Source organism: Tachyglossus aculeatus, chromosome 25 (assembly GCF_015852505.1).
Source record: "Tachyglossus aculeatus isolate mTacAcu1 chromosome 25, mTacAcu1.pri, whole genome shotgun sequence".
Classification (NCBI taxonomy): domain Eukaryota; kingdom Metazoa; phylum Chordata; class Mammalia; order Monotremata; family Tachyglossidae; genus Tachyglossus; species Tachyglossus aculeatus.
This window is the reverse complement of record NC_052090.1, coordinates 5,180,028-5,207,522: the sequence shown is the minus strand read 5'-3', so window position 1 is coordinate 5,207,522 and position 27,495 is coordinate 5,180,028. Positions and strand designations below refer to the sequence as shown.

Sequence of the window (27,495 nt, the reverse complement as noted above, 5' to 3'; positions counted from 1 at the left end):
TACTCTCCCAAGTGCTTTGTAATAGTAATAATAATAGTAATAACAATGGTATTTGTTAAGTGCTTACTGTGTGCCAAACACTGTTCTAAGCACTGGGGTAGATACAAGATAATCAGGTGTCCCACATGGGGCTCACAGTCTTAATCCCCATTTTACAGACGAGGGTACTATGTGCCAAACACTGTTCTAAGCACTGGGATAGATACAATCAGGTGTCCCACATGGGGCTCACAGTCTTAATCCCCATTTTACAGACGAGGGAACTGAGGCACAGAGAAGTCAAGTGACTTACCCCAGGTCACACAGCAGACAAGTGGCGGAGCCGGGATTATAACCCATGCCCTCTGACTCCCAAGCCCCGACTCTTTCCACTAAGCCACGCCGCTTCTAGTACAGTGCTCTGTACATGTAAACGTTCAATAAATACAACTGAATGAATCAACTCCGCTTCTAAGCAAGCAGCATGGCGGCAAGCCCACTGACCATTTTTATTCAGTATTCATCAGAGCAAATGGAGCAAGATCCCAAACAAAAGAAGATTCCTCCCTAACATTGATTTCACTGGACATTAAAAGCCAGTGGAGAAGAGCCGAGAAAAAAAGCAGTTGGCGAAGCGTGTGGGTCGCTCATTTTAGGTTCCAGGTCCAGTGGGTTGGTTCGACAAAGAAACGCAGCACGGGCCACCGGAGAGTGGCTTCTTTGCTTTTTAATCTTTTAAAAACGGCACACATATGCACAGCACACCGCGACGAATGTCCCAGGGCAACGGGCAGCCCCCGTCTTAACTTGGACACCCTCAGTTCGGTCTTCACTTCCCCTTCTCTCTGAGGGGTTTGAGCATTTCTTTTAAGGAAGCGCCCTGGCCAAACGGTTCTGGGATGGGGGCAAGGCTGCCCACACGGTACTTGGGCTAAAAAAGCCGACGAACACCTCTGGTTGTCGCAATGGAAGCGGTCCTGAATTGTATACATGCTCCTTTGAACCCGTTTCCTGATTCACTCTAATGCAACTGAGAAGACGAGGCTTTTTTATGATTCACTCTAATGAGGCTCTCTTAAAATCACGGGCCCGGCCGGCAGCGACAATCTAGCTCCCGACTTTCATTTTTAAATCGATTCAGACCAGCTCGACGGGCCCCATCTTGGGGTCGGAGACCGGCAGAACCGTGCCGAAACGTGCTCCTTGAGGGTTGCGGATTGTCAAACGAACAATTCAACAAGGGATGATCTGCGTTCTTGAGGGGTGTCTCTCCTCCCTCCCCACGGCGATCGGATCTGAGGAGGCTCTCGCTAGGCCCGGGGCCATGAGAAGTTAGGGGAGAAAAAGGTTGAGGATGTTAGCTGGTTTCCCTCTAACCTATTGGTGGGTGGGTGGATGGACGGATGGACGGACGTTCAGGACGGTGCCGCCGTGGGAATCCGAATACGGGGCTGGCGGATTCCAGTTCTCACCCAGCACGATGCTGGTTCTCCAAACGCTACCTCAGAACGCTAGCTGCCACTGCACTTGACAATGCTTCACGGAAGGATCAACTAAACCTTATTAAATATAAATAATAAATGTGTAAAACACGGCAGGCTCACAGTCTTGTTCAACCAAGTGATTTCAACAGGCTCTCGGCCCTTAAGGTTTGATCCTAGTCACCCTAGGGACGCCAGAAGTTAATCAAATCGCCCCAAGGGGTTTTCACTGGGAGTTCTTGGGCATCGCCCTTGGAAAGCTCGTAATTGCCTCTTGGAACTTTCATCGAGTTGGAATTTGTCTCGCACGCACGGAGGACCTGCTTTGTGGGGACTCGGAATCAGCCAGCTGGAAAAGACAGATCACTGATCGCTTCTGCTTCTAGTTTCCCCTTCGCAGAACGGTCCAAATCCCCGGTCTGACTCTGCGTTCGAAGGGAATTTCACCTTTTCCTCGAGGGAGCCGGTTACGGTTGTCTGGAAAAACCGCCTGAGCCAAGCCCGCCTCGGAGCAGGGAGATCCTTTTCTGAGGCGCCGCAGAAACTCAGCTACTTTGTCTTCGGGAAGTGGGAAGTACTCAGGGATTTCTACCATCAAAACATTCGTCTGGAATCGTGCAAAAGACGGCCCTCCTGAAATTACGATACCCTAGTGCACTTGAAGGCCTAAGTTCGCCTGACCCTAAGACGAGAGGTAATGACGTTCCACTCTCAGTGCCGAGCTAAAAACCCCTCACTCCAGGCATGTGGGTGTTCCCCGCGCCCCCCGCCCCCCGCAAAAACAGACACAGAAGCACCAATGCACACACTCTCCGCTTTTCCTTCGCTCGGTCTGGCCAGTGGTCCGGCGTCACGGTGGCCGAGGGCAGTTGTGATTCGTCACTGCGCCGAGAGAGAGGCAGGGGCAGCGAGGCCACCGGGGCGTTATTCGTCGTCCGCGGCCAGCGGGCCCCCGTCGTCCCTCGGGAAAGAAGCCGCTTTCCTCCCGTTCTTCTGGACGTGGTCTTCGTTCATCTTCTCCAACGCTTCAATCTGCGGGGTTACAATGTCAGGGTCAGGCGTCGGTTCCCTCGGTGACTCAAAGGTCTCAGGAGATTGGATGGGGTTGGGCCTTGAGAGGCGGCCCGGGCTCAGACGGACCTGGGTTCTCATCCTGGCCCCACCGTTTTTCTGCTGGGTGACTTTGGACAAGTCACTGGGGGCCTCAGTTAACTCATCTGCCAAATTCATTCATTCATTCAATCATATTTACTGAGCGCTTACTGTGTGCAGGGCACTGTACTAAGTTACTTGGGAAGTACACGTTGGCAACATATAGAGACAGTCCCTACCCAACAGTGGGCTCACAGTCTAGAAGGGGGAGACAGACAACAAAACAAAACATATTAACAAAATAGAATATGTACAAGTAAAATAGAGTAATAAATACGTACAGACATATATACATATATACAGGTGCTATGGGGGATTAAGACTGTGAACCCCATGTGGGACAGGGACTGTGTCCAACCCGATTTAGTTGTATCCACCCCAGTACTTAGCATAGTGCCTGGCACATAGTAAGCCCTTAATGAATACCTCAATTATTATTATCGACCTTCCAGCCCAACGGCAGCATCGCGGCTCGGGCTGGGGCCCTTGGCTGTGGCCACCCGGGTGCCGGAGCCCGAGTGTGCCCACTGTGAGCCCCAGTTTGGGGACACACACCCCCCCCACACCCCCCATGCTCAGGTTGGAGAGTTTGGCATTGAACCCCACTGAGCTGCTTCTGGGTCTCCCACTAGGGTGGCAGAGGCCGTGGCATGAGTCGCTTCTAGCCCCAAGGCGGGGGCTGCTGGCCCGTCCTGCTGCCTGTCTTCCGTTGCCAGCCCCTCACAGAGGCTCCTGGAAACAAAATGCTACTGGGTCAGAGAAACAGGGCTTAACCTCTGGCCCCAACTGGTTTGCCGGGCGGCCCAGCTTGGGCAGCATGGAATTCCAGAGGCTCTTGTCCTGGGGGGGTAACTCGTCATGGGCAGGGAATGTGCCTGTTTACTGCTGTGCTGTACTCTCTCAGTAAGCTCTGCATACAGGACGTGCTCGATAAATACAATGGAACGTGTGAATGAGTGGAGTTCAAGGAGGAGGAGGAGCCTGCGACCAGCTCGGGATGCTCGGCCCAGCGTTCTTGGGAACCAGGCGGAGGCCCCGATCCCAGGCTGTGGCGGGAAGCGTTCTCAGACTCTGCAACACCCTCACTGTCCCCGTCCCCGCAAAGTGGAAGAGTCGGATGCACAGCAGAGCCTCTGGGTTATGGGGAAACAGGGCGGCACTTTCCGGAACCCCCGGGAAGCGTCACAGGTTCCCAAAGCCTCAGCGGGGTTCAGACAGGGCCTTCGGGAGTCCCGTGTGGATCTCTGGGGGTCCAGTCTCCCGCAACCGGCCAGATGTAGGCTAGAAGCTCCCCAAAAGTAGGGGAGGAGGATGGGCCCCAGCAGGCTCTCAGATCTTCCCTTTCTTGTCGGGTGTGTGGTCCCTTTGGCCTCAGCTGCCCGGGCCATACTCGCCCATTCCACACATACCGAACCCCCGTGCCACCCTCCAAGCTGCTCCCTAAAAACTAGGTCTCGTTTTTCAATAGTAATTAATAATCCTACTAGTAATAATGGTATCTGGTGGGTGCTTACTACATGCCAAGAACCGTGTTAGACACAATACAATCATAGCCGACCCAGTCCCTGCCGCATACATGGCTCACGGTCTAATAGGGAGGGAGAACAGGTATTTAATGCCCCCTGGGACCAGAAGCCCCGTGTGACACGGGAAGTATTTGAACTGATGGTGTAGCATCTACCCCTGTGCTTAGTACAGTGCTTGCTACACAGTAAGCGCTTAACAAAAACATTATTGTTATTATTATTATTCCCCATTGAACAGATGAGGAAACGGAGGCCCAGTGAAGTGAAGTTACTTGCCCAAGGTCATCGAGCAGGCAAATGGCGGAGCTGACATTAGAAGCCAATTCTCCTGATGTGGGCTCTTTCCATTAGGCCATGGTTACCCTGACACTGAATTTATAGTGCAGATGTCACAAAAATAAGGCACTTCAGGATGGGGCCAGGGTGGTTAATCCAGGGAGGGTAGAGTTTCTCCAGAACCTCTGCTCTTCTTCCTCCTCCTCCATCCAGCTACTGGGTCATTTCCACCGCTTGTGAAGGAAGAGGAAGAGAAGCTCAAATACCCCCAATCTGGGGACTCGTCAGCCCGTCTGTGGCGAGGTTCGGGGCAACCTACCTCGGCGAGGAAGTCCGCTTCGTTATCAGCTGCAATGTTGAGGCCCGAAACTGCGTTGAAGAGGTCTCGTTCACCCAGGGCTTCACTGACTCCTCCTCTCTGAAAGAACTAACGGCCAGAACCGGCCAGAAGGCGGGGAGGAAGGCGGCCAGCCATGGCGTTGCCCGAGTGCCAGGGGAAGAGCGTAGGTTCCTCTCAGAGGGGCCCCTGCCCCTAGAGACATGGCGACGGGGCCGAATCATGGTCCCTACAGAGCTGGGTCTGTCAGCTCTTTGTGGGCAAGGAATATGCCTCTTTATTGTTCTACTGTCCTCTCCCAAGTGCTTCGTATTTACTTGTGGTATTTGTTAAGCGCTTACTACGTGCCAGGCACTGTACTAAGCGCCGGGGCGAATATAAGCAAATCGGGTTGGACACGGTTCTTGTCCCGCGTGGGGCTCACAGTCTCAATCCTCCTTTTACAGATGAGGTAACCGAGGCACAGCGATGTGAAGCGACTCGCCTAAGGTCACACAGCAGACGAGTGGTGGAGCTGGGATTAGAACCCGTGACCTTATGTCTTGCAGGCCCGTGCTCTATCCACTCGGCCGTGCTGCTTCTGGTCCAGTGCTCTGCATGCAGTAAGCACTCAATAAATACCACTGAATGAAGGCAGCCAGGATTCTGGTTCCGGCCTCCTCCGATTTCCAGGCAGAGCGCTTCCGGACTGTGGGAGAACAATTCCACTGCCCCAGAGGGCTTCCCCGTCGCTCTCCTCTAGAACGACCCCCCCCCCACCTGAACCCGCCATCAACCGTCCCGATCCCACCGATCCCGGGGTCCCACGGCTCCTACCTGGGCGACGTTCCTACAGTCTCGGAACAGGAACTCCAGGCCGTGGGGATGGGTGGGCTCCACAGACTGGCTTACGTCGATCAACCAGACCTAGACCGGAGGCGGAGCATGAAGTGTGTCTACCCACCCTCCCTCTGGCTGCTTGAACGGCCCCCACGCCCGGTTTTACGAAAGGAGTATGGCTCACCTTCCCAGCATGCCACAGCATGTTGTATTCACTCAGGTCGGCGTGGACCAGGCTACACTCCTTATATAGCTGCTGCATCATCTGGAAGAAGAAGGCACATCACATTACTTCCCCAAAAAAAGGAGTTCGATCTCAGGGCCCTGAGCACAGAAAAGCCAGAAACTCCATTTCCGTACTAATGGGGGCCGATGGGAGCAACTGTTCAGGTTTCGTCGCACAAACCGACCAGCTGGGATCATTCTCTGGCTGCCCCAAGAACACTTGATTCCAGCAGTGAAAAAGATCCAAACTCCTGCTATCCTACCGATATCCGTTTCCCAAATGGGAGACAATTAGCCCTCAGGGATCAGGACTCTTTGGAGAGACGAGGGAGGCAGGGCAATTCCAAAAAGGACATGACAGACGGGACCGTATTTTTTTTATGGCATTGGTGAGCGTTTACTACGTGACAGGCACTGTACTAAGCGCTGGGAGAGACACAAGCTAATCAGGTTGGACCACATGGGGTTCACAGTCTTCATCCCCATTTTACAGATGAGGGAACTGAGGCCCAGAGAAGTGATGTGACTTGCTCAGAGTTACCCAAGAGACAAGTGGCAGAGCTGGGATTAGGACCCAGGTCCTTCTGATTCCCAGGCCTGTGCTCTATAATAATAATAATAATTATAATAATAATAAATGACGGTACTGGTTTAGCGCTTACTATGTGCCAGGCACAGTACAAGCGCTGGGACAGATACAAACTAATCAGGTGGGACCCAATCCCTGTTCCACCTGGGACTCGCACAGTCTTAATCCCCATTTTACAGATGAGGGAACTGGGCTCCAGGGAAGGGAAGTGACTTGCCCCAGATCACACGGGGGACAAATGGCAGAACCGGGATTAGAACCCTCGTCGCTCTGACTTCAAGATCCGTGCTCTATCTACTGGACCCCACTGCTCCTCTGCCCTGGGCCTGGTATCCCAGGACCTTCCTAAGGGTCAGCTCCTCACACTGGAATAATAATTGTGGTGTTTGTTAAGTGCTTATTATGTGCCAAGCACTGTTCTAAGCGCTGGGGTAGAGACAAGGTAACTGGGTTATCCCACATGGGGCTCATGGTCTTTATCCTCATTTTACAGATGAGGTAACTGAGGCACAGAGAAGTTAAGTGGCTTGCCCACGGTTACACAACGGACAAGCGGTGGAGCCGGGATTAGAACCCACATCCTCTGACTCTGACTGGAAGTTCCTTGAGGGCAGGTATTGAGTCTACCCACTGAGTGCTACTCTCCCAAGCGCTCAGTCCAATGCCCTACTTAACGTAAGCGCTCAACCAATACCATGGATGGATGGATGGATTGATAATCCCGCCTCTGTCCCAAAGCATTCACCTAGCAAGGCCTAGCCCATCCGTAGAATAAACCAGCCTGGCCCATTTCCAACCCGAACCCCCTGGGGTTTGCGACGCGGGGACCCCCCAGTCTGCCGCCTTCTTTGCCGGGAATGCCCTCCTGACACGGGACCCCGTGGTCACCCGAGGAAGCCATCAGCAGCTTCCCGTGACGTGACATTTTATTTCTTCCTTCCTCTGGTGCCCCTGCCACACACTGGTCCTCTCTTCCTCCCTTCAAAGCCCTACTGAGAGCTCACCTCCTCCAGGAGGCCTTCCCAGACTGAGCCCCCTTTTTCCTCTCCTCCTCCCCATCCTACCTCCTTCCCCTCCCCACAGCACCTGTATATATGTTTGTATATACAGCTCTATTTTACTTGTACACATTTACTATTTTGTTAATGATGTGCATCTAGCTTTACTTCTGTTTATTCTGATGACTTGACACCTGTCCACATGTTTAGTTTTATTGTCTGTCTCCCCATTCTAGACTGTGAGCCCGTTGCTGGGTAGGGACCGTCTCTATATGTTGCCAACTTGTACTTCCCAAGCGCTTAGTACAGTGCTCTGCACACAGTAAGCGCTCAATAAATACAATTAAATGAGTGAATGAATGGTCCCATTCTCTGGTCTCTGGTCTCTTAGGGTTTTCTGTTTGCGGTTCTGGGAGGAGGAAATGGAACTGTTAAGCACTGTTCTAAGCACTGGGGTTAATCAGGCTGGACACACTCCCTGTCCCACATTTTACAGATGAGGTAACTGAGGGCCAGAGAAGTGAAGTGACTTGCCTAAAGTCACACAGCAGACACGTGGCAGAGCCGGGATTAGAACGCTGGTCCTCCTGACTGCCGGGCCCGTGCTTTACCCGCTAAGCCACGGAGCCACACCGGGCTCTTCATCTTCTATAAATGAAAGACACTGAAGCGATACCCCTAAAGTCCAAGTTTGGGTTCCCAGGGCGTGAGAGACCGCAGACGGCAGTGGCGTTGAATGAGTCTTTTAGACTGTGAGCCCACTGTTGGGTAGGGACTGTCTCTATATGTTGCCAACTTGGACTTCCCAAGCGCTTAGTACAGTGCTCTGCACACAGTAAGCGCTCCATAAATACGATTGATTGAGCCGCGTAGCAGAAAACAAGGTCAGAAGAGCCAAAAGTCCGATCCGGTCGCCACCCGCTAATCTCTTCCCGGCTCCGTTCGGTTCCGAGCTGGGAAGGATCTAGGTCCTTGGACGTTTCCTCGGTCGCTCCTGGGGCAGCGAGCTGCGCCCTGGGGCCCTGCCTCTTGGATCTGGTCTTGCCCTCGGGATCTCCATCGGGAATGTTCTGGAGCCCGCACGTTTTTTGTGGGACAATCAGGCCTCTCTGGCCTCCAGCCCACCGTCCCCGTCTTACAGGCTCAGCGGTGGTAGGGCAGGGGGTGGGCAGAGTCCCTCCACGTGCCTTGGACAACTTTCCAGTGAGAAACCTTTGAACTCTGGACCTGAAAATGTGGCCCCGACCTGAAAACTGACCAAAGGACTCACAACCCCCTCCCTCTCTGCTAAGCCCTGCAGACACTAACAGAACAACAGCCAGACTAGTAGCCCCGGTAGACTGCCAAAGCCTCTGTACTTTCAGGGAAGTCCCAGAAAAACCGCTACGACTACTTACGTGGAGAGTTTGATAATAGGCCTGCTTCATGTCCTCGCCGCCGAGCTTGACTTCCTTGAGTTTGGGAGCCGGGACTTGATCTTGACCGATAAAAGACATAACCAGGATGTGTTTCTTCAGCATCACGACTGTTGGACAAGGGATTCCGGCCTTCTGCATTCTGTCAAAAGGTTGAAGGAAAAATCAGTGGGGGAGAGTTTTAAAAGCGGACGGTCACGGAAGCGACACATTCACTTCCAATATCTTCCGTTAAACGCTTGCTATTTGGGGAGAAAGCCTTGATTTTAGGCAAGTTTTGTTAACAACCTATCCTAACTATGCCGGCATCGGTAGCTGCCAGGGAAAGGAAAATCAGGAAATGGCAAATTTAAAGTTGCCGGAGTAAATAAAATGAAAAGGTCTTGGCGAGACGTCGTGAAGACTTCCGGGACTTTTATTACTAAACTTTAAGACTGCTCAGAGAGCAGGACAAACTGATGAAATCAACAATCTCTCAGTAAAGGAAAACACCCGTTAAATCCGAGACTTCAAAATTTGAGGTAAACTATGGAAATCAAAATTGGGCCCTGGCAAACGGAAGATTTTCCTGAAAAGTAAAAATGAGAAAATATTTTGTTGCCGAAAGCTGCTTCAACTGGAAAGAGATCATTCAACTTGGCAAAGGGGAGCAGGAGGGGGCCACCGGTGACAGTCTACACCGTGAGCCCGGGCCTGAAAGTCAAAAAGATCTGGGTTCTAATCCTGGCTCCGCCACTTGTCTGCTGTGTGAACTTGGGCAAGGCACTTCACTTCTCTGGGCCTTAGTGACCTCACCTGTAAAATGAGTAACTTGTACTTCCCAAGCGCTTAGTACAGTGCTCTGCACACAGTAAGCGCTCAATAAATACGATTGATGAGGAGGAGGAGGATTAATCCAGTGAGCCCCACGTGGGACAGGAACTGATTCGCTTGGATCTACCCCAGTGCCTAGAACGGTGCTTGACACATATTAAACGCTTAACGAATGCCACCGTCATTATTATTATCATTCTGTGCCCCAGAGTTGTTCTTTGATAATAATAATTATGGTATTTGTTAAGCGCTTACTATGTGCAAGGCACTGTACTAAGCGCTGGGGCTGTCCCACGTGGGGCTCACAGTCTCAATCCCCATTTTACAGATGAGGGAACTGAGGTACAAAGACGTGAAGTGACTGAGCAAGGTCACACAGCAGGGAAGGGGAGGAACGAATGACCTTCGGATTCCCAGGCCCGTGCTCTTTTCACTGCACCACGCCCCTTCTCACTACACCTTGCTGTTCATTCCCAATTTCCCTCCAAAGCCTGCTCCCAAATGACGGAGGATTTGGGACAATTTCCGGGTGCCTAGAGTTGAGGAACAGGTGGGAGGTCGGGAAAGCCACGAGCGGCGAGCCCCACCGCAGGCCCCAAGGAGGTGACGGGATGGGAGAGACGCTCACAGCCCCCCCAGAGAGCAGCGGGGACAAACGACGGCCCTGTGCACCTCGTCAGGTTGTGCATTTCTTTCTCGGCCCACATGCGGATGATCTTCCGGGGGTTCAGCTTGCTGAAGCGGTCTTTAAAGCGGAAGTCGTCCTTGATGTATTTGTCCCGGTTCTTGAATTCATTCAGGGTGGTCTTAAACACTTTGATGGCACACTCGGTGGGGACACCTTCCCCCTCCCGCTTCTCTTCCGGGCTACAGTGCGGGGAGAAAGGGGAGAGTCAAATCGGTTGGCTCCAAGTCGAGCCAATCTCAAGGCAAGGAGGAGTGCTTGTCAACTCCAAAAGTTGGGAATGATGGAGGCATCCCTTCCCTTTTAAGGGGCTAGCAAACACTGGTTTCCCCGCAGGTGAGGGATGCACAATCACACCTTCCTCCTGACAGACCCCAGAGCCATTATGAAATCTACCGTGAAGCAGAGGACAGGTCTCGCTTCCAGACCAAGCGTTTAGTACAGTGCTCTGCATACGGTAAGCGCGCTCCATAAATACCACTGATTGACAGACTAGCTGAAAAATAGGGCTGTTGGAAGGCAGGGGGATGAACCAGTTGAGCTCTCCCGGAAACTTCCACACCTAGAATTCTCCGAATGCCAGTCGGCGATTCCAATTAAAAAATCCCTCTGGGAAGCCCATCTTTCCCCGGGAATTTTCAGCCCGTTTCAACCGGAAAGGAACATACTGGCGACTTACTGAAGTGGAAGATGTGGAGGAATGACTGCCGGGAGGAAGAGGGTACCTTTCATTGGAATCCTTCTGGTTTCCCTTTGAAGCAGATGGAGTTCCACCCTCCAGTCCCACCCCGGGCTAGCCAGAATGTGGCCCAAAACACAAACCACAAAAGGGTTGGCCGCAGGTGGGAGGGATGATACAGGAGGAGTGGGAATCGTTTATACACTCAACCGCATTTCTCAAGCACACTTACTGTGTGCAAAGCACTGTACTAAGCGCTTGGGAGACTACAGTACAACAACAGACATACTCCTGCCCACAACGAACTCACAGTCTAGAGGAGGAGACAGAAATTAATATAAATTATAGCTATATACAGATATGTATATATGTGGTGTGATGGGATGACAAAGAAGGTCGTAATAATAACAATGATAGTATTTGTTAAGCGCTTACTGTGTGCCAAGCAAGGAGAAGCAGCGCAGCTTAGTGAAAAGAGTGTGGGCCTGGGAATCGGGGGATCATCATCATCATCATCAATCGTATTTATTGAGCGCTTACTATGTGCAGAGCACTGTACTAAGCGCTTGGGAAGTACAAATTGGCTACACATAGAGACAGTCCCTACCCAACAGTGGGCTCACAGTCTAAAAGGGGGATCTGGGTTCTAATTCCGGCTCCACCATGTACCTTCCGTGTATGTGGTAACTTCTCTGTGTCTCAGTTCCCTCATCTGTAAAACGGGGATTCCATACCTGTTATCCCTCCTACCTAGTCGGTAAGCCCCATGTGGGACCTGATGATCTTGAAGCTACCCCAGTGCTTAGTACAGTGCTTGGCACATAGTAAGTGCTTAATAAATATCGCCATCATTGTAGAGGGGGAAGAGGGGTGGGGATCTGAGGCTTTGGAAATGTGTTGTCTGGAACCCCTGTCCCTCAGGACGGCTGCCTGAGTAATAAATCTCTGATACTAAATGTAGCCTGATTCAGTCTTCTCTAGTCCGTAAGTTCGCCATGGGCCCAGAATGCGTGTTACTTTGTCCTCCCAAGGGCTGAGTACGGTGCTCTGCACACAGTAAGTGCTCAAGAAATACGACTGACTGACCCCGGAGGGCAATGCAACTCTGCTCATCCAAATCCTGGCTCCCTTCAAGGTTTCAGGAGAGGGTTTGTTGGGGGATTTGACCAAACGTGAAAGGCTGGCGTGGAGGGCCACTAAGGAACCAGTAGGGACAATGAGGAATAAACCCCAGGAGCCCTCAGAGAGGAGGCCTGAGGAAGGAAGGCCCAGAGACCCTGCTATGGGTGGAGGTATAAGGGAGAAGGAGGTATAACAATAATAAAACTACTATTATTATGGTATTTGTTAAGCGGTTACTATGTACCAGGCATTGTACTCCCCCTTCTAGACTGTGAGCCCACTGTTGGGGAGGGACCGTCTCTATATGTTGCCAACTTGTACTTCCCAAGCGCTTAGTACAGTGCTCTGCACACCGTAAGCGCTCAGTAAATACGATTGATTGATTGTACTAAGCGCTGGGGTAGATACCAACAAATCGGGTCGGACACAGTCACTGTCACACGTGGGGCTCCCGGTCTCAGTCCCCATTTTCCAGATGGGGTAACTGAGGCCCAGAGAAGTGAAGTGACTTGCCCAGGGTCACACGGAAGACAAGCGGCAGAGCCGGGTCCTTCTGATTCCCAGGCTGGTGCTCTATCCACGATGCCATGCTGCTTCTCGGAGAGAGAAGGGTGACGTGCGTTCTCCCCTACTGGGTGGGAACAGGTCCGGACCAGGGCGTGAAGGGGAAGGGACAGCGGGACAAGTCAGCAGCGCTAGCGGATCTGGGCCGCTAACCTTGCAGAAAAATCAATCAATCGTATTTATTGAGCACTTACTGTGTGCAAAGCACTGTACTAAGCGCTTGGGAAGTACAAGTTGGCAACATATAGAAAGAGGAAAAGAGGAGGGGGTCCCGGGGCGCGGCCCTACCCCCTCCAGGAGCCTCCTGCTCACCCCGCCTCCCTCTTCTCTTGGCCAGAATCTGGGTCAGTCGGTCAGGCGTAGTTTCTAAGGCCTGATGCTGCCAGAGCGGAGGAGGAAGGGGAAGAGAGGAGCAGGGGGAGGGACAAAGGCAGAGCCAAGCAAACGGACCCCTCTTTCTTGTCTTTTCTTACAGTGGGCCGGCAAACGGATTTACCTCCCTCCGTACGCGTGAAAGACAACAGATTCTTTCCCTGTGCTGATGCAGCCCGTGATGGTCTCCAGCAGCCCAGAATTGACCATCTTGTACATCAGTAGGCGGGTTTTGGGATCCACTGCTTTTTCCTGTGGGAGTTAGAGAGAGTTAAGAGAAACAGAGAATGCGAGAGCGAGAGAGAGGAGATTATGGGAAAGTGACTGAACTGCCCAAACAAGTCTAGAATTAGTTCCCAAATCCAATCTCTGCCTAGCAGCTGGGCAGGGCTCTGCTTTAATAATGATAATTGCAATAACAATAATAACGATGATGATGGCATTTATTAAGCGCTTACTATGTGCCAAGCACTGTTTGAAACGCTGGGGAGGTTACAAGGTGATCAGGTTGTCCCCCGGGGAGCTCACAGTCTTAATCCCCATTTTACAGATGAGGGAACTGAGGCCCAGAGAAGTGAAGTGACTTGCCCAAAGTCACACAGCTGACATGTGCCGGAGTCGGGGTTTGAACCCATGACCTCTGACTCCAAAGCCCGGGCTCTTTCCACTGAGCCACGCTGCTTCTCTAATAATACTATACCATCATAATAATAATGATGGTATTTGTCAAGTGCTTACTACGTGCCAGGCACTGTTCTAAGCCCTGGGGTAGATCCAAGGTCATCAGGCTGTCCCATACAGGGCTCACAGTCAAACTGTAGTGTTTGCTAAGTGTTTACTATGTTCCAGGCACTATACTAAGCGCTGGGGTGGATACAAGCCAATCAGGTTGGGCACAGCCCCTGTCCCACATGGGGCTTGCAGTCTGCGAGCCCAGCCTTAACTCCTTTTTCACAGATGAGGTAACTGAGGCCCAGAGATGTGAAGTGGCTTGCTCAAGGTGGCACAGCTGGCAGAGCCCCAAGGTCCTTCTGACTCAAGGCCTGTGCTCTATCCACATGCCACGTTGCTTCTTTCCTACGAGGTCGGGCGCAGCACAGCGCTCCAGGGATCACGGCATTGGCCACCCCTCCTGTCAGCCTTATCAGCACCCACAGACTCCCTCTGGGGTTTAGATAAGCGGCACAGCGATGCTTGGTGGCATCACTCTTTAGCCAACGATACAACCACCCCTTGGCTCTCTCTTTCCCGCAAGACACATTCGTTTGGCTGATCTTAAAAGCAGGGAGCAGGGAACCAAATCGCAAGCCAATTCAGCCACTGTGCCCCTCCTCCCATCCTCCGACCGTCCCCCGGAATCACTCAGGAAATGAACACGCGTTCCTTTTTGGGGAGACGTAGAAGAACTACTGAAAAGCCCCAGCTGGTAGACCAGGAAGTGATTCTGAGCTCAGAAGAGCGGGCGAGAAGGAGCGAGGACGGGAAGGCCCCCCGCCCGACGTACCGCGGTGGAATGCTCCTTCTTCTCGTGCAGCCGGGCGCTGCGACGCTCCTCGGAATAAGCGTGCTGCTTCAGGGCGTTGAACACCTGGTTGGGCAGCTTGAGATCCATTCCGATCCCATCTCCCACCTGGAATCCGGGGGCAAACTGGCAAAAAAACAAAAAAAAGACGAGATTAAGCGGCGTTGCTTCTGACCGTTTTTCCAAGACCAGAGATAAACTAGAAACCGTCCGGGCCGCAGCTAAACCCGACCGATTCTGTAGCTTGGGAAGGATGTATTATTGGCGTTAAGGAATTTGTTAAGCGCTTAGTACGGATTGAGCGCTGCCCTAAGCGCTGGGGTTGGGTACAATTTAACGATGTCAGACACGGTCCCTGTCCCTACGACTCGTAGTCTAATGGGGGACGGAGAACAGGCCTTGAATCCCCATTTTCCAGTTGGGGAAACCGAGGCATGGAGAAGTTAAGTGACGCGATAGGGCACCTTGCACAGTTGGGATTAGGAGCTAGGTCCTCCGCCTCCCAGCCCCGTGCTCTTTCCACTAGCCCACGCTGTTCCTCATAAACACCACAGAGTTCAAAAGGAGAAGAAAACATTCTGCTGAGGAGAGAAGTGGCAAACCATTAGTTCCACAGGGCTACGTTTAGTGGAAAGTTAACCAATGTATGAAAAAAAAAGATGATGCTGCCCAAACCAGGAAATTTGAGTTTCCTATACGTATAAATTTATTTGCTTTAAATCCCAATTGTGTTTTCACTGGCATTTGCTAAGTGTTTACTGCACACAAACGCGGTACGAACCGCTTGGGAGAGTGCGCTACGACAGAGTTGGCAAACACGATCCCTGCCCTCGATCCCTGTTGAGCGCTTCCTCTGTGGCAAGCACCGCACTAAGCGCTGGGATAGAGATAGGATAATCGGGTTCCACATGGGGCTCACAGAAAAAGTAGCAGAGAGGGAGCTACGATCTAGTGAGGGAGGCCTTTCCATTTCCAGCAGACGCTTGGCACTCTGGCCCTCTAAATCATCCCTCAAAGCAGTCCAGCCGGTGGCTTACGTGTTCCATGCGGGCTGTGTTCTTTCTCCCACACACCACTTCATCGTGCTTGGTGGTGATGTCCTTTCCTTTTCCAATGAAGCCCTTTTTGGGAATTGGGACCGGTTTCGCTACAGAGGATCAGACCAAGGGAAACGAATCACAGATGGTGAAGCGGAATGAACGCGCTCGATCTCTCAAGCCTGATTTCGACTGCCGCGGCCAGCGTGAACGGGGGCCAGCCGGCACCAAACCTAGCTCCGCGCTTGAGCATCTCACGGGCCTCGGGAAAATTCAGAACGGAAAACGGCCCGCGGGGTTTTGCCCACGGCCACCGAGACACCAAAATAAGCGAGGGGATTCCCGATTGGGGTACCTTCTCTGTACGGGTCATCGCAGGTGTCCTGCCAATCCACTTCATCTTCCGAGCTGTCGCTGTCTTCGTACGGATGGACCTTGCGGTAGTTTTCGAAGGAAATGGAAACTTGGGAAACAAAAGCGGGGCACGACGTTAGGCCTCGAGGGCTCGTAGAGGGTAGCGGGCCCCGTGCCGACTGAGGTTGGCGGTACCTTTGCTGTCGCCGTTGAATTTCTTCTCTTCCCTCCAGAGCTGGGCGTCGTATTCTCTGTCGAATTCCATCTGCAACATCTGAGCCAGCATGAGGTCGCTGGAAGTGTCGATGTTTTCCCCGGTGACGAAGGGTCCCTCGGCGACGCTGTTCGAAGGGAGACAACGTGAACCGGACGGTTCTGTCCGAACGAGAGCCCGAATCCGAGCCGGTAGGCGGCCCCCCCGGCTTCAGCACCCCGGAAGGGTGGTGGGCCCCGCCGGCACGGAGCCCTTAACGTTTCAAAGCGTGAACGTGTTCCGCAGCGGGATGAGAACCCGGAGCCATTTCAACTTACGTAACAACTTTGGGAAAAGTGGCGCTTTCTTCTTCCAACTGCAGCTCTTTGGCCAACTGCTCGCTCATGACGTCGGCCAGGGAACAGGATATGGTTGCATTTTGGGGGGTGCCCCAGGGACACTGCAGCATCAAAGAGAATTGGGATTCTAACTTTTGCACCTTAAGGCTCCGTCTGCCTTCGCGTTCGGCTGGCCCTGACCGGGAGGACTGAGATCGGGACAGCTGGTCAAACGTCTAGTCCCCTCTCAGCGCTTAGAACAGTGCCCGGCTCATAGTAAGCGCATAACAAATACCATTAACGAGAAGAACAACAACACTTTATTTTCCTGTGCCCAAGTCTTTTACCCGTACGTCTTGCCGTCACTTCAAACTCAACGTGTCCAAAACTGAACTCAACTTCCAATCCTCACCCTGGCTTTCACATCATCGTACACTCCAACCTCCTCCTCCCTGCCTCACAAACCCTCGACTTTGGTATTATCCTTGACTCGTGGCTTTCTTTCCAACCGCATATTCAGTCGGTCACCAAATCCCGACGGTTCTCTCTTCGAACGGCCCCCAAAATCAGCCCCTTCTCCTTCCAAACTGCAACAACTTCAGGGCGGGCATTTGTCGAACGGCGTCTCGGCTACTGCATCGGCCTCCTCGCTGATCTCCCTGCCTCCAGCCTCTCTCCCTTCTAGTCCATACTCAATTCGGCCGCCCAGATCCTCCACCTCCGCATCAAACAGAAACTCCTTCCCGTCGGCTTTAAAGCCCTCAATCACCTTGCCCCCTCCTCCCTTACCCCCCTGATTTCCTGTTACAACTCAGCCCACACTCTGCCCCTCGATCCAATCTATCTCCCCGCCGACCCCTCACCCACGTCCTGCAACTCCATTTTTCCCTCTTCCCACCTTCAAGACCTGATTAAAATTACACACGTCTCCAAACAGCCTTCCCCGACTAACCCTTCATTTCCTTTTCTCCCACTTCCCTCTGCATTGCTCTTGAACTTGGACAGAATTTATGTCCAGATCCACAATTTAATCTATTTACAGTCTGTCTCCCCAGCTAGTCGTGGGCAGGGAACGTGTCTACCAACTCTGTTATACTGGATTCTCCTAAGCATCTATGCACAAGGTAAGAGCTCAGTAAATAAGATCGATTGATCTTTCTGCGCATGTTTCCCCACCTCTCTCAAAAGCGGCCAAAAGTTGCTTATCCCTCTCTGGATCAAGCAGAAATTCCTCATCATTCGCTTCAGGGCCCTCAGTCAGCTCTCTCTCCTATACCTAACCTGGCTCCTCTCCCACTACAACCGAGCCAGCCCACTTTGCTCCTCAAATAGCCACTCACTGTGCCTCGCTCTCCTCCTCAACGCCTTCCTCTCTCCGGCCTAGAACTCTCTCCCCCTTCATAATCCACAAACCACTCCTCTCCCCCATCTTTTTTTTCTTTTTTTACGGTATTTGTGAAGCGCTTACTATAAGCCAGGCACCACATTAAGCGCTGGGGGCAGATACAAGCTAACCGGGTTGGACGCAGTTCAAGTCCCACGTCGCAGTCTTAATCCCCATTGTACGGATGAGGTAACTGAGGCCCAGAGAAGCGAAGTGACTTGCTCACATAGCAGACAGGTAGAGCCGGGATCTGGCCAACTCCCAGGCCCACTCTCTACCCTCTAGGCCACACTGCTATTTAAACTATATCTGCGGGAAGTCTTCCCTGATTAATCTCTCATCTCCCCTCCCTTCCACGTCTTCCCTGATTAATCTCTCATCTCTCCTCCCTTCCACGTCTTCCCTGATTAATCTCTCATCTCCCCTCCCTTCCACGTCACCTCTGCACTTGAATCCTCAACCTTCAAGCAACCGCTTATTCACCCCGCTGCCTCCCACAGACCTTACGTTTAGCAGCATCTTCTAACCTATTTTAGCGTCTGTCTCCGCTGCTAGATTGTAAACTCCTTCCACGCAACAGTCGCGTCTAAGAGCTCGGGCACAGTGCTCCGCTCAGAATAAATTCTGCTGAAGGCTGGCCACTTCTCTTTCAGACTTCCAAGCCCTTCAGAAATCACATCCCCTCTAGACTGTAAGCTCGATGGGGACGGGGAATGTCACTGAATGTCCCACTCAAGTGGGACAGGGACTGCGTCCAACATGATGGTCTTGTACCGACCCCAGTGCCTGGCACACAGTAGGCGCTTAACGACGAAACAATGGGGTACCGCGATTCTCGAGTAATCTCGGAACCCGGCAGAAGGTGAACCAGTAAGACGAGGGCCTTCTGTCAGCCCATCTCCTCCGAGAGGCCTTCCCTGATTAAGCCCTCCTTTCCTCTTCCCCATTCCCTTCTGGGTCGCCCTGACTTGCTCCCTTTATTCAGCCCCACGGCGCTTAAAACGTCCATATCTGTCATGCATTTGTATTAATGTCTGCCTCCCCTTCTAGCCTGTAAGCTCGCTGTGGGCAGGGAATGTGTCAGTTTTATTGTTATTTTGTACTCTTAGAACAGTGCTTTGCACATAGTAAACGCTTAATAAATGCCATTTTATTATTATTATTATTATTATTATTATTATTATTATTATTATTACTCTCCCAAGCACTTACAGAAGCAGCGTGGCTTAGTGGCAAGAGCCCGGGCTCGGGAGTCAAGAGGTCGTGGGTTCTAATCTCGGCTCCGCCACTTGTCTGCTGTGACTCCGGGCAAGTCACTTCATTTCTCGGGGCCTCACTTCCCTCATCTGGAAAATGGGGATGAAGACTGTGAGCCCCACGAGGGACAACCTGATTACTTTGCATCCCCCACCCCAACGCTTACAACAGTGCTTGGCACAAAGCACTTAACAAATACTGTCTTTATTATTATTATTGCCTTCTGTGTGTGTTTGGGCAAGTCACTTCAGTCGTCTGTGCCTCAGTTCCCTCACCTGGAAAATGGGGATGAAGACTGTGAACCCCATGTGGTCCTGATGACCTTGTATCTATCCCAGTGCTTAGAAGAGTGTTTGGCACATAGTCAGCACTTAACAAATACCATTAATTATTATTATTAGAGTGATCTGTATGTGGAAAATGGGGATTAAGACGGTGAGCCCCAAGTGGGCAACCCGATGATCTTAGATCTACCCCAGTGCCTATTATTATTAATAATAATAGTATAATAATAATAATAATGTAATTATATTATCATTATCATTATTATTATTATTATTATTATTATTATTATTAGTGCTTAGAGGACTGTTTGGCACATAGTCAGCACTTAACAAATACCATTAATTATTATTATTAGAGTGATCTGCCTGTGGAAAATGGGGATTAAGACGGTGAGCCCCACGTGGGCAACCCGATGATCTTAGATCTACCCCAGTGCTTATTATTATTATTACTACTAATAATAATAATGGTATTTATTAATAATAGCAATGATAACAACGATGGCATTTGTTAAGCGCTTACTCTGTGCAAAACACTATTTTAAGTGCTGGGGGGGATACAAGGTGATCGGGTTGTCTCACGGGGGGCTCCCAGTCTTAATCTCTGTTTTACAGCTGAGGTAACTGAGGCCCAGAGAAGTGAAGTGACTTGCCCAAAGTCACCCAGCTGACAACTGGAGGAGCCGGAATTCGAACCCATGACCTCTGACTCCCAAGCCCGGGCTCTTTCCACTGAGCCATGCTGCTTAGAACAGTGCTGGGCACCTAGTAGGCGCTTAACAAATACCATCATCATTATTATTACTATTATTCATTCAATCGTATTTATTGAGTGCTTATTGTGTGCACAGCACTGTACTAAGCGCTTGGGAAGTACAAGTCGGCGATATATAGAGACAGTCCCTACCCAACAACGGGCTCACAGTCTAGAAGGGGGAGGTGGACAACAAAACAAGACATGTAGGCAGGTGACAGGTCGTCAGAACAAATAGAATTAAAGCTAAACACACATCATTAAGAAAATAAATAGAATAGTAAATATATACAAGCAAATTAAATAGAGTAATAAATCTGTACAAACATATATCCAGGTGCTGTGGGGAGGGGAAGGAGGTAAGGCAGGGGGGATGGGGAGGAGGAGAGGAAAAAGGGAGCTCAGACTGGGAAGGCCTTTTGGAGGAGGTGAGAGCTCTCAATAATAATAATAATGATAGTAATAATAATAATAATAATAATGACGGCATTTATTAAGCGCTTACTATGTGCAAAGCACTGTTCTAAGCGCCGGGGAGGTTACAAGGTGATCAGGCTGTCCTATGAGGGGCTCACAGTCTTAATCCCCATTTTCCAGATGAGGTCGCTGAGGCCCAGAGAAGTGAAGTGACTTGCCCGAAGTCACACAGCTGACAGTTGGTGGAGCCGGGATTTGAACCCATGACCTCTGCCTCCAAAGCCCGGGCTCTTTCCACAGAGCCACACTGCTTACAACAGTACTGGGCACATAGTAAACACTTAATAATAATAATAATAATGGCACTTATTAAGTGCTTACTATGTGTAAAGCACTGATCTAAGCGCTGGGAAGGTTACAGGGAGATGAAGTTGTCCCACAGGGGGCTACCAGTCTTAATGTGGAGAAGCAGCGTGGCTCAGTGGAAAGAGCCTGGGCTTTGGCGTCAGAGGTCACGGGTTCAAATCCCGGCTCTGCCACTTGTCAGCTGCGTGACTTTGGGCAAGTCACTTCACTTCTCTGGGCCTCAGTGACCTCATCTGTGAAATGGGGATTAGAACTGTGAGCCCCCCGTGGGACAACCTGATCGCCTTGTGACCTCCCCAGCGCTCAGAACAGTGCTTTGCACATAGTAAGCGCTTAACAAATGCCATCACCATTATTATTATTATTATGTGCAAAGCACTGTTGTGATATTCTAAGTTCTAAGCACAGTTCTAAGCACCGTAATAATGTTACTATTTTACTACCAATAATGTTACTATTAATAATAATAGTAATAATGTTACTATTATTATTCCTATTATGACCATTACTGCAGCAATTGGAGTGCTCTGCACACTGTGTGAGCCCCCCCCGCCCCGTGGGCCCACCTGATCACCTTGTGACCTCCCCAGCGCTTAGAACAGTGCTGGGCACGTAGTAAGCGCTTCACCAATACCATGATGATGATGATGATGATGATGACTCTGATTAGTCAGTAGGGTGGAATGGCTGTGGTGTGTGTGTGTGTGTGTGTGTGTGTGTGTGTGTGTGTGTCCCGGGCTGACCTTGGTGGTCCAGAGGGGTCCGGCCCCCGGCTCGGGAGAGGCGACTCCCCCGCGGTCCATGACTGACGGGCTGGCGGCCTGGTGGGCCGGCCCGACTGCAATGGCGGCGCCCGGCCCCTGCCAGGCCCACGCCCCGCCCCTCGCCGGACACTTCCGCTTCCGCCCGCACTCCCACCACCGGCGCTTCCCATTGGCCCGCCGGCGCCACGCTTCCGCCGACGTCACGCGCCCCGCCCCCTCCCAGCGAACCCCGCGGGGTCCGGCTGCGAGCATGCGCACTGACCACTCCCCGCTCATTATTCACGTTCTGGGGGCCGTAGACGGACGGGGGCGTGGCATTTCATTCATTCGTTCAGTCGTTCATTCATTCATTCATTCGTTCGTTCATTCATTCGTTCGTTCATTCATTCGTTCGTTCATTCATTCATTCATTCAGTCGTTCGTTCATTCATTCATTCATTCATTCAGTCGTTCATTCGTTCGTTCATTCATTCATTCAGTCGTTCATTCGTTCGTTCATTCATTCATTAATTCAGTCGTTCATTCGTTCGTTCATTCATTCAGTCGTTCATTCATTCATTCAGTCGTTCGTTCATTCATTCATTCATTCATTCAGTCGTTCATTCGTTCGTTCATTCATTCATTCAGTCGTTCATTCGTTCGTTCATTCATTCATTCATTCAGTCGTTCATTCGTTCGTTCATTCATTCAGTCGTTCATTCATTCATTCAGTCGTTCGTTCATTCATTCATTCATTCAGTCGTTCATTCGTTCATTCATTCATTCAGTCGTTCATTCGTTCGTTCGTTCATTCATTCATTCATTCGTTCGTTCATTCATTCATTCATTCGTTCGTTCATTCATTCATTCAGTCGTTCATTCATTCATTCATTCAGTCGTTCATTCATTCATTCAGTCGTTCATTCGTTCGTTCATTCACTCATTTACTCATTCTTTTTTTTGGCATTTGTTACGCGCTTACTCTGTGCCAAGCACTGTTCTAAGCGCTGGGGAGGATACAGGCTGATCAGGTTGTCCCACGTGGGGCTCACGGTCTTCATCCCCATTTGACAGATGAGGGAACTGAGGCCCAGAGAAGTGAAGTGACTTGCCCAAGATCACACGGCAGACGTGGTGGAGCCGGGATTCGAACCCATGACCTCTGACTCCAAAGCCCGGCCTCTTTCCACTGAGCCGCGCTGCTTCTCAGGGTTCATTCATTCATTCCATCGTATTTATTGAGCGCTGACTGGGTGCAGAGCACTGTGCTAAGCGCTCATTCATTCATTCGTTCATTCATTCATTCATCCATTCATTCAGTCGTTCATTCGTTCATTCATTCATTCAGTCGTTCATTCGTTCGTTCATTCATTCATTCATTCAGTCGTTCATTCGTTCGTTCATTCAGTCATTCAGTCGTTCATTCATTCATTCATTCAGTCGTTCATTCATTCATTCAGTCGTTCATTCGTTCGTTCATTCGTTCGTTCATTCACTCATTTACTCATTCTTTTTTTTGGCATTTGTTAAGCACTTACTCTGTGCCAAGCACTATTCTAAGCGCTGGGGAGGATACTGGCTGATCAGGTTGTCCCACGTGGGGCTCACGGTCTTCATCCCCATTTGACAGATGAGGGAACTGAGGCCCAGAGAAGTGAAGTGACTTGCCCAAGATCACACGGCAGACATGTGGCGGAGCTGGGATTCGAACCCATGACCTCTGACTCCAAAGCCCGGGCTCTTTCCGCTGAGCCGCGCTGCTTCTCAGGGTTCATTCATTCATTCCATCGTATTTATTGAGCGCTGACTGGGTGCAGAGCACTGTGCTAAGCGCTCATTCATTCATTCGTTCATTCATTCATTCATCCATTCATTCATTCCATCGTACTTATTGAGCGCTGACTGGGTGCAGAGCTCTGTACTAAGCGCTTGGGAAGTCCAAGTTGGCAACATACAGAGACGGTCCCTCCCCAACAGCGGGCTCACAGTGTAGAAGGGGGAGACGGACAACAAAACCAAACCTATTAACAAAATAAAATGAATAGAATAGTGAATGTGTACAAGTAAAATATGTATTATATATAAATATATAGGAATATATATTCATTTTATATTTATATATTTTATATTTATATATATTCCTATATATTTATATATGTATATATTATAACTATATATAAGTATATAATAAATATTTATCTTATTACAAATATATGTAAACATGTAATAGATATTTATCTTATATATGTATGTATCTCTATTTTATTTGTATTATTATGTATTATTTTCTTTATATATTATATACTATGTACTATATGTATAATATTGTATATTATGTATATTTATTTAAAATAAACCGTATTTATTGAGCACTGTGTGCAGAGCACTGTACTAAGCGCTTGGGAAGTACAAGTTCATTCATTCAATCGTATTTATTCATTCATTCATTCATTCATTCATTCATCCCATCGTATTGATTGAGCGCTGATTGGGTGCAGAGCACTGTACTAAGCGCTTGGGAAGTCCAGGTTGGCCACATATGGAGACGGTCCCTACGCAACAGCAGGCTCCCAGGCTAGAAGGGGGAGACAGACAACAAAACAAAACCTATTAACAAAATAAAATAAATAGAATAGTAAATATGTACAAGTAAAATAAATATTTATTATATATATTAATATATGTGAATATATTCATTTTATATTCATATACATTTTATATTTATATATGTATGTGTTATATGAGTATATGTAATAAATATTTAACATATACTTATATATCTTTATTTTATTTATCTTATTATTATATATTATTTTCTTTATATATATTATATATTATATATATTTATTTAAAATGAATCGTATTTATTGAGCGCTGTGTGCAGAGCACTGTACTAAGCGCTTGGGAAGTACAAGTTCATTTATTCAATCGTATTTCATCATCATCATCAATCGTATTTATTGAGCGCTTACTGTGTGCAGAGCACTGTAGTAAGCGCTTGACAAAATAAAATAAATAGAATAGTATTCATTCATTCATTCAATCGTATTTATTGAGCACTTACTGGGTGCAGAGCACTGTGCTAAGCGCTTGGGAAGTCCAAGTAGGCCACATTTAGAGGCGGTCCCTACCCAACAGCGGGCTCCCAGTCTAGAAGGGGGAGACAGACAACAAAAGAAAACGTATCAACAAAACAAAATAAAATAAATAGAATAGTAAATATGTACAAGCAAAATAAATATTTATTATATATAAATATATTCATTTTATATTCATATATATTTATATATGTATATATTATATAAGTACATATAATAAATATTGAACCTATATATTTATTTATCTTTATTTTATTATTATACATTATTTTCTTTATATATCATATATAATATTACATATATATTTATTTAAAATGAATCGTCTTTATTGAGTGCTGTGGGCAGAGCACTGTACTAAGCGCTTGGGAAGTACAAGTTCATTTATTTAATTGTATTTATTCATTCATTCATTCAATCGTATTTATTGAGCGCTGACTGTGTGCAGAGCACTGTGCTAAGCGCTTGGGAAGTCCAAGTTGGCAACATCTAGAGACGGTCCCTACCCAACAGTGGGCTCATAGTCTAGAAGGGGGAGACAGACAACAAAACATGTAAACCAAATAAAATGGTAAGCGCTTAATAAATCCCATCATTATTATTATTATTGTTATTTGAGCCCGCTGTTGGGTAGGGACCGTCTCCAGATGTGGCCGACTTGGACTTCCCAAGCGTTTAGTCCAGTGCTCTGCACCCAGTAAGCGCTCAATAAATACGATTGATTGATTGATTAGAAGGGGGAGACAGACAACAAAAGACGTAAACCAAATAAAATGGTAAGCACTTAATAAATCCCATCATTATTATTATTATTGTTATTTGAGCCCGCTGTTGGGTAGGGACCGTCTCCAGATGTGGCCGACTTGGACTTCCCAAGCGTTTAGTCCAGTGCTCTGCACCCAGTAAGCGCTCAATAAATACGATTGATTGATTGATTAGAAGGGGGAGACAGACAACAAAACATATAAACCAAAGAAAATGGTAAGCGCTTAATAAATCCCATCATTATTATTATTATTGTTATTTGAGGCCGCTGTTGGGTAGGGACCGTCTCCAGATGTGGCCGACTTGGACTTCCCAAGCGTTTAGTCCAGTGCTCTGCACCCAGTAAGCGCTCAATAAATACGATTGATTGATTGATTAGAAGGGGGAGACAGACAACAAAACATATAAACCAAAGAAAATGGTAAGCGCTTAATAAATCCCATCATTATTATTATTATTGTTATTTGAGGCCGCTGTTGGGTAGGGACCGTCTCCAGATGTGGCCGACTTGGACTTCCCAAGCGTTTAGTCCAGTGCTCTGCACCCAGTAAGCGCTCAATAAATACGATTGATTGATTGATTAGAAGGGGGAGACAGACAACAAAACATGTAAACCAAATAAAATGGTAAGCGCTTAATAAATCCCATCATCATTATAATTGTTATTTGAGCCCGCTGTTGGGTAGGGACCGTCTCCAGATGTGGCCGACTTGGACTTCCCAAGCGCTTAGTACAGTGCTCTGCACCCAGTAAGCGCTCAATACGATTGATTGATTGATTAGAAGGGGGAGACAGACAACAAAAGACGTAAGCCAAATAAAATGGTAAGCGCTTAATAAATCCCATTATTATTATTATTATTGTTATTTGAGCCCGCTGTTGGGTAGGGACCGTCTCCAGATGTGGCTGACTTGGACTTCCCAAGCGTTTAGTCCAGTACTCTGCACCCAGTAAGCGCTCAATAAATACGATTGATTGATTGATTAGAAGGGGGAGACAGACACCAAAACATATAAACCAAATAAAATGGTAAGCGCTTAATAAATCCCATCATTATTATTATTATTGTTATTTGAGGCCGCTGTTGGGTAGGGACCGTCTCCAGATGTGGCCGACTTGGACTTCCCAAGCGTTTAGTCCAGTGCTCTGCACCCAGTAAGCGCTCAATAAATACGATTGATTGATTGATTAGAAGGGGGAGACAGACAACAAAACATGTAAACCAAATAAAATGGTAAGTGCTTAATAAATCCCATCATCATTATAATTGTTATTTGAGCCCGCTGTTGGGTAGGGACCGTCTCCAGATGTGGCCGACTTGGACTTCCCAAGCGCTTAGTCCAGTGCTCTGCACCCAGTAAGCGCTCAATACGATTGATTGATTGATTAGAAGGGGGAGACAGACAACAAAAGACGTAAGCCAAATAAAATGGTAAGCGCTTAATAAATCCCATCATTATTATTATTGTTATTTGAGCCCACTGTTGGGTAGGGACCGTCTCTAGATGTGGCCGACTTGGACTTCCCAAGCGTTTAGTCCAGTGCTCTGCACCCAGTAAGCGCTCAATAAATACGATTGATTGATTGGAAGGGGGACAGAGAACAAAAGACGTAAACCAAATAAAATGGTAAGCGCTTAATAAATCCCATCATTATTATTATTATTGTTATTTGAGCCCGCTGTTGGGTAGGGACCGTCTCCAGATGTGGCCGACTTGGACTTCCCAAGCGTTTAGTCCAGTGCTCTGCACCCAGTAAGCGCTCAATAAATACGATTGATTGATTGATTAGAAGGGGGAGACAGACACCAAAAGACGTAAACCAAATAAAATGGTAAGCGCTTAATAAATCCCATCATTATTATTATTGTTATTTGAGCCCGCTGTTGGGGAGAGACCGTCTCCAGATGTGGCCGACTTGGACTTCCCAAGCGCTTAGTCCAGTGCTCTGCACA

General features: G+C 49.0%; 1 protein-coding gene across 1 annotated transcript; it reads right to left on the bottom strand.

The window, feature by feature from the left end:
- Positions 1 to 443: 443 nt before the first annotated feature.
- RIOK3 (RIO kinase 3) lies at positions 444 to 21,759 on the bottom strand. The gene is made up of 13 exons (XM_038766604.1): positions 21,682 to 21,759; positions 16,477 to 16,598; positions 16,141 to 16,286; positions 15,947 to 16,054; positions 15,592 to 15,701; positions 14,537 to 14,680; positions 13,157 to 13,284; positions 10,283 to 10,477; positions 8,780 to 8,939; positions 5,755 to 5,835; positions 5,568 to 5,657; positions 4,734 to 4,841; positions 444 to 2,492 (listed from the first exon to the last, which is right to left on the bottom strand). Exons 1-13 carry the CDS (start codon positions 21,739 to 21,741, stop codon positions 2,385 to 2,387), a joined length of 1,560 nt encoding a protein of 519 aa, XP_038622532.1. The 5' UTR covers positions 21,742 to 21,759; the 3' UTR covers positions 444 to 2,384.
- Between the last annotated feature and the right edge of the window lie 5,736 nt (positions 21,760 to 27,495).

What these genes read in the sequence shown, in the direction of transcription:
- RIOK3 (XM_038766604.1), bottom strand. Translation starts at nt 21,741, where the DNA reads ATGGACCGCGGGGGAGTCGCCTCTCCCGAGCCGGGGGCCGGACCCCTC. An exon ending in TTTCACGCGTACGGAGGGAG is followed by an intron (nt 10,478 to 13,156) that starts GTAAATCCGTTT and finishes CCCGCACTGTAG; the next exon opens with CCCGGAAGAGAAGCGGGAGG. An exon ending in TGCTGTGGCATGCTGGGAAG is followed by an intron (nt 5,658 to 5,754) that starts GTGAGCCATACT and finishes CCTCCGGTCTAG; the next exon opens with GTCTGGTTGATCGACGTAAG.